Consider the following 7,343-nt stretch of genomic DNA (forward strand, 5'->3'; position numbering starts at 1 on the left):
GATGATGATAGACTCGGCCTTTTATACTGAGTGGTCCAAGCACTTTATTGACCAGTTTACTGAAAAAGTCCTATCACACACACACAAAAAAAAGTTCAAGGAGAGACTTTGAGTGACGCACAGGACGTGTACAGCGTCAGCACAAACGCTGAGCAACAGGATTATAGTAAATAATCACAGGGCCAAAGGCTGATCAACAAGAGGCCCAAAAACAGCAGCAGCAGGTTAGAACAACTCTGAACAAAAGACAACAACCATACGTGCAAATTCAAAGGCTTGCAGTTACTTTAGAACAATTTTTTTTTTTTTTTTTGGAAACTAAATTAATGTCATGTTTTTGTGTGGAATGTAATATCTATTACTTATATTAAATTGTTATCCTATTTTTATTTTAAAACCTCTTCACAGTTTAGTCTGAGAACATCAACAATAGTCTTTGTAAATTAGCTTGTCATATTCGGTTCACTTTTATTTGTATAGCGACAAATGGACATTGCTGCAATGCAGCAGGAATATACAAATGACAAAGTTTACATTTGTATTTTATATTAATTCAGAGGTAACAATGGTAACGAAAAACTCCCTGAGACAGATCTGACTCCTTTACCTAAGAAAAATAATTCATAAAAGACTTTGACTAAACAAGCGTGTTTTTAGACATGACGTAAACTGTGACTGAGATTGTGTCTGAGTCCCAAACACTATTTGGAAGGCTGTCATCAGCATAACAGTGGAAGCTAATACCTTGTTAATTATACCCAGAGGTAGTATATACAGTATAAGTTGAAAAGCAGTGCTCCTAAAGCCGAACCGTGTGGAACACCAGACTTATCTTAATTACAGTATGCGTTGAGTCACAATTTACATCTGCAAACTGATAACAATCAGTCAAATAAGACTTTAGCCATGACATTTACAGTATTTGGCAGACACCTTTGTCCAGAGTGACTTAAATTACATATACTGTACAAGTGAGCATGTGAGGATTAAGGGCCTTGCAGTCAGTAGTCCATAGTCAACCACTTAACTCCAGCATTTTTTATAATCTAATATAATGTATAATATATCTTTTTATTCTTGAACTCTCTGTGAGTCCTTCACATTGAAGAATGAGCCGTCAACAAGTACTGTGTATTCTTTTATATTGTAATAATAGTAAACTGAAACTCCTATGACTACAGCTGCTATTTCTTCGAGATAGAGTGAAGGACAGGGGACACAATGTCCTCAATCCAGAAGGCAATAAATTCATGCTTGGCTTCCAGTTTATATGGACATAAAGTACAATATATGAAGTGTATATTAAATTCTGAAATATACAGTAACTATTCATTGTATTAGGAACACTACTAATACTGACCCCACTTTACTCTCAGAATAGCCACAGTGGGATGGATTCCAAGGTGTTGACAGAATTGCATCTCATAATTGCTGCAGATTTGTTAGATGTACATTTCATGCTGTGAATCTGTGATGTTATACCCCATCTGCCTCAATATTCCATATTTTGGTCTGAGATGCTTTCTGCTCACCACGGTTATAAGGTATGGTTACTTAATTTTTTCATAGCCTTCCTGACGGCTTTAACCAGTCATGTCAAATTTCCGCCGACCTCTCCCATTAATCACATGTGGCTGCCTGCAAAACCTCTGCACATAGAAGCGCCGACTGAACCACCGGAAGCTCTTTTTGTTTTCAACATTCTGTGTAAACAGTGAAGACTGTGTCATGGCACGTTCAATCCCACTGGGATCACTTTTTTCCCTATTCTGAAGTTTGAACATTAAATGCAACTCTTGAACTATATCTGCTTGATTTTTTTTGCCTTGCACCATTGCCTTGACTGACTGAATAATTGCATGAACGTGTTCTGAACAGCTGTTCTGAATATAGTGGTCATTGAGTTTATGTTTTTAAAGTATGTCTTTCGGTTGCATCACAAGACGTGAGTGGATACGTGCTCTGTACATTGGTGTTGTCATCAGTGAAAATGGTTGAGGAGTGAGCGTTTATTATCTCTGGAAAGAGTCCTTGTTTTCGCACACAAAACAAATATGGTTGTGCAATAAAGTAGAGCCTCAGAGTTGGATTAATAATTAAAGGCTCTGTAAGTATTTAACAAGCACAAATTCTGTAGCTACTCTGTTCAGAATGCTGTGAAATTCAGTGCAGTACACACAGTTTCAAATGAAACAGAACAAAGTGGACAGAAGTCCTTTATCAGCCATGTAAGCAGAGTGCTTCTGATTGTGCCAGAAGTGATAGGGTTCACTACAGCTTTAGAAGCGTGGATCTTTTATTTCCTAGATATTTTTTAGATTTTTACAGATGTTTACATTTCCAAATATTACTTTTCAACAAAATAAATTGATGTTATGTAATGTTATTAAAGTAATGTTTTTATATTAATATAAAAGCTCATATGGCATATGGCTTCAAACAATGTACAGTGTATTCTCTCTACTAGAAGAAATCATGATGCATTATGTCATGATCCCTCATTACACCCTAATCATATGAATTGTCTTATAGCTCCAGATTGAAACAACCGACACAAATGGTTAAACTGTATATAAAACATGGTTATGTGTTTGCACAGTGATGTTGTAACCTTTAAAATAGCTGTTCATACTGTAGTTTACAACACTAGCACTACACCACTGTAATCTACAGTGTCTGAGGAAGAGGTTGCAAGTTGCAAGTACTTGTGTCATGCAAATATTTCTGAAATATTTTTTCTCTCACATCAGATAAGACAAGAAAAGTTCTATAGGTTGCCTGGTTCCAGAGTTTAATAAAGTTTTAATGAATATCAAAAGTAAGTCGTTTGTTAACTTTGACATGTGTCTTTCGTTTTGATTCACGTATTGTCTCTTCCTCTGTCTTGTTATACGTTGTTCCCTGAATGTGTCCTTATTGTATTCACCCGTTTTCAGTTTTGTTCTTAATTGTTGTCCTTATTTAAACCCTTGTGTGTCCCATCCTGAAAGGGAAGTATCAGTATTGTATTCCTCCTGTAGCAAGCTTGTGTTCTTGACTTGACCTGCAATAGTCAGGCTAATTTGCAGATCGCCCAATGTTTGCCTGTTTTATAATTTTAACTTTGCCTTGTGTTTAGGACTGTTTGCTTTTGTCTATATTAAAGCCTGAACCACCTTCACTTGCATGCATCTCCGTGTTTCAAACCCTCCCATGTGATAAAATACTTCACTTGTTCATGGATGTAGCAGATTGGAACAGCTGCAGCGTGGGCATGCCAGTCAATGAGTCTATCATATTCAATCAGTATTATCCCTCTTTAAGGGCACAGGAGGACGTATAATAAGCTACATATAAAAAGCTTCAAGCCCTGTTCCATGATGATGAAGAAAATTCAATTCAATTCAATTCAAGTTTATTTGTATAGCGCTTTTTACAATGGACATTGTCTCAAAGCAGCTTTACAGAACATAAACCTAGAGCAGAAGGTAAACATAAGGAGAAGTATAAAGAATTAATATAATAAAAATTCAAGATATATATAGTTCACAGTATGTATGTATGTATGTATGTATGTATGTATGTATGTATGTATGTATGTATGTATGTGTGTATGTATGTATGTATGTGTGTATGTATGTATATGTATTTATCCCCAATGAGCAAGTCTGAGGTGACTCAGGCAGCAGTGGCAAGGAAAAACTCCCTTAAATTGGTAAGGAAGAAACCTTGAGAGGAACCAGACTCAAAGGGGAACCCATCCTCATATGGGTGACACTGGAGGGTGTGATTACAAATATACAGTCAGACAAGTGTTGTATTGGTGTAAGGATCACATGGAGTTCAGATCTCCTCTTAGTATCACAGAGTCCAACTGGAGCTGGTAGATCTGTAGATGTCTCAGGATTCTCACAGAGTCGGCCTCAATGAAAATGGCAGCCTCCAGCTCAGAGTTGTCTCTAGAGGTCAGAGGGTTGAACCATATCCTTTCCATGGCTGACATGGTGGCCTCCCATGTCAGGTTCTTAAAAATTCTGTCCTATACTAGGACTGATATGGCAACCTTCCAAGCCAGGTTCCAAGCCTGGTTTTACTGAGATACCACTTCCCTGCCACAAGAGGATGCCCTTAAATTGATGTAACACATGTAACAGTCCATCCCAATTCTTGAAGCCTATGTTAATCTGAGAATCACTTTTTGTTGGGCACCATGTGGACAGCCTAAGGATTACAGCAGATAATAACACATAGATACACTAAATGGCTGTGGACAGTCTCATATGGATAGGTGAATGATTAGACTTATTCGTGATTTAGTGGGTTTCTGTACTTGGACACTGTAAACCTAAAGCTTAAAACAATAATGGCATAAAATGACTGATGCATGAATCAGAACTGTTTAGTCTTATAGTATATAGTTGTGAATAAGTAATATTTCATAATCCCTCTATTCATTTTCACTCAGAAGAGAATAGGTTCCCTTTTTTCATCTGGACCCTTTTAAAGTTTCTACCTCATGGCATTGAGCTTTTTTGCCACCTTCACTTCTGGCTTGCTCATTAGGGATCTCAAAATCTAAATCTAATTTTTTGTAAAACTCCTTTTTCCATGTTATAATTTTCATTGTTAAAAAGTGCTATGTACACCAAATTTAATTGAAGTAACAGAAATTATTTGCCTGATGCTCAAGTAAGACAAACAAAAGTGTAAGTCAAATGATTGCATGTTTTATATATTGTTATTTCTTTAAGATTTGTAATAGAAGTTAATTGGCTGTAGCTGAATATTTGTCTTAAAGTTGATCTTCATTTGACCAATGAACTGTTGTAATAAAATTACTTTAAATAGTCCTTTTAACCAGCCATAATTAAAGGTATGTTAGTAAAGTGATAGGCAGGCCTGGACCTGATATTTGATGCATTGTTGCTGCTCGGGTAAAAACATGTATAACTTTATGAATTCACATATTTGTATTAAATTACATTTTCTAATAATGTGAAATTGTGATTAATTGTATGTACAGTATTGTGCGTTTATTACAGTTATAGTATGTGTGTCAAAATAACATTTATTATTGTGGAAGGTGCACCTTAGCATTAGAATTTACCACATTCAAAAGTTGCATGTTGATAAAATAAGACGCACACACACACGTACACACACACAAGCACACGCACACGCACACACACACAAGCACACGCACACACACACACACACACACACACACACACACACACAGTCAATTGAAAGTTTGTGAATCCTTTATAAATTCCTATTTTTCTGCATAAATATGACCCAAACATCATCGGATTTTCCTACAAGTCCTAACAGTAAACAAAGTGAACACAATCAAACAAATGAGTCAAAAATTATATGTCTTCATTTAATTATTGAGAAAAACTATTCAGTATTACATATTTGTGACATGCAAAAGTATGTGAACCTTTGATTTCAGTATCTGTGTTAAACTGTCAATATGGAGTGATCTATAGTATCAAAGAAAACTAATCTTTAGAGATATTTATCATGACCCTAAAGAGGACAGGTCTAGAGCTACGGTTTTGAATCACACTCATCTCAAGTATTTGTTTCACATTTTGAACAGAAATAAAATATTTTACTCAATTGATAGAAACAGCTAAACAGATTAATTGCATATATGTATGTATGAGCTGGTAAATCTCCTTTAATAAATAATATAAAGGTGCCTTCTCTCTGAAAATCAAATGATTACATATTTACAAAGTAAATGGCTACACAACTATGTAATGTATTTCAAGTAATGCTAATAATGCTTTACTTATTGCTTCTTATTGTTTTTTGACTGGGACTCTACTTGAAATGAAATATGACTCTGTCTACATCTGATGTAGCACAGCATGGTATTATAAAATGTTTCATCCCGTAGCCCATATACAAGTGGACTGACTCCCTTAGCTATGACAGTAAACATTATGAAGTTGAAAAAGCGAACTGACAAATATATTTGAATATCTAGCTCCATGATTAATGCTTCAATATAGGGACAAATAATTTCAGTTGTACACAGTGTAAGCTGAAGCATATGCAATGAGATAGTGCGAAGACCTTTGACTGCTGACTTCTTGTCAACAGAGGCTGCTCGGGCAGAGATCACAATCATTACATAGCAAAATACCTCAACAAGTAAAACTATTATGAAATGAATGACATATAAAACACCCCTCATTAAACGGTGCCAGTTTTCTGGCATCATAATTTCATAATGACAGAAGGTGAGCTGAGACAGATATTCTTTCGAGGAAGTTGTGACAAGGATGAACATATCCACAAATGACTTTAGGGAACCTATGACCCAAATGATAAAAATAGCTGTAAAGGTCCTGCTGACAGTTGAGATAGAACTATGTCTTAGAGGCATGCAAATGGCCACGTAACGTTCCACACACATTGCAGTGATAGTTAGTGGTGTACATGTTGTAAGTGTCTCCATGAGCATACAAAATGGGACACAGAACGCCATGGGCATCAGCACATGACTGTATGAGAGAATTACTACAATATCTGTCAGCATAAGAAAAATCAAGTCCACAATTAGTGTATGGGCGAACAGTATGTAGCGTGTTTCAGTCCTGAAGGCTTGTTTTCTGGAGAAGGTTAGAAGCATGAGGATGTTGATATAAATGAATGGCCATATAAAAATTTGGGTTATGGCCATTGATACATTCAATCTTATTGATTTTGACTGGACAAGTTGTAAATGCTGACTGCTGTTGCATTCCTCTGTACACATATCTACTAAAAAAACATATTTCAACATTATTACAACTGAGACACAATTAAACAAATGATAAAATAGTACAAACAAATATAGAAATAATTATTATATATTATTATTAATTATTATTAATTACATATTAATATGTAGAAGTTAGGTACAGATAATCTTTTTTTAATGCATTACCTGCAGTTGCAATGGAGGTTTCCAGGATAATAGAGATTCTGGACAGACATATATATGATTTACCAGACTCATTTAAATATCCAATTACTGATATCATCAACATGTAAGAATATGTAACGAGGAGGTGGGGCAGGTAAAGGGCTTGAAGCAGGTGTGAAGCATTCGAATAAGATAGAAATAAATGCTAGGAAATTGTTATGAGTTGTTCCCATTTTACTAATATCTGCCTGAATCATACAAAGATCATTTATTGACTCTTTATTCGAAGTTCAGTAAAATGATTTTTGTACCACTTCACCTGAACCCCCAGTGAAAGCAGATCATAGTGTCTGGTATCACATTCAGTGGTGTGAAAAAGTGTTTGCCCCCTTCCTATTTTTTTGCACGTTTGTCACACTTTAAAGTTTCAGATCATCAAACA

General features: G+C 35.6%; 1 protein-coding gene across 1 annotated transcript; it reads right to left on the reverse strand.

Annotated features, from left to right (window-relative positions):
* Nucleotides 1-5,779: 5,779 nt before the first annotated feature.
* Nucleotides 5,780-6,751, reverse strand: LOC132858506 (odorant receptor 131-2-like). The gene has a single exon (XM_060888886.1). It carries the CDS (start codon nt 6,749-6,751, stop codon nt 5,780-5,782), a length of 972 nt encoding a protein of 323 aa, XP_060744869.1.
* Nucleotides 6,752-7,343: the final 592 nt, after the last annotated feature.

This window comes from Tachysurus vachellii, chromosome 15 (assembly GCF_030014155.1).
Source record: "Tachysurus vachellii isolate PV-2020 chromosome 15, HZAU_Pvac_v1, whole genome shotgun sequence".
Taxonomy (NCBI): Eukaryota; Metazoa; Chordata; class Actinopteri; order Siluriformes; family Bagridae; genus Tachysurus; species Tachysurus vachellii.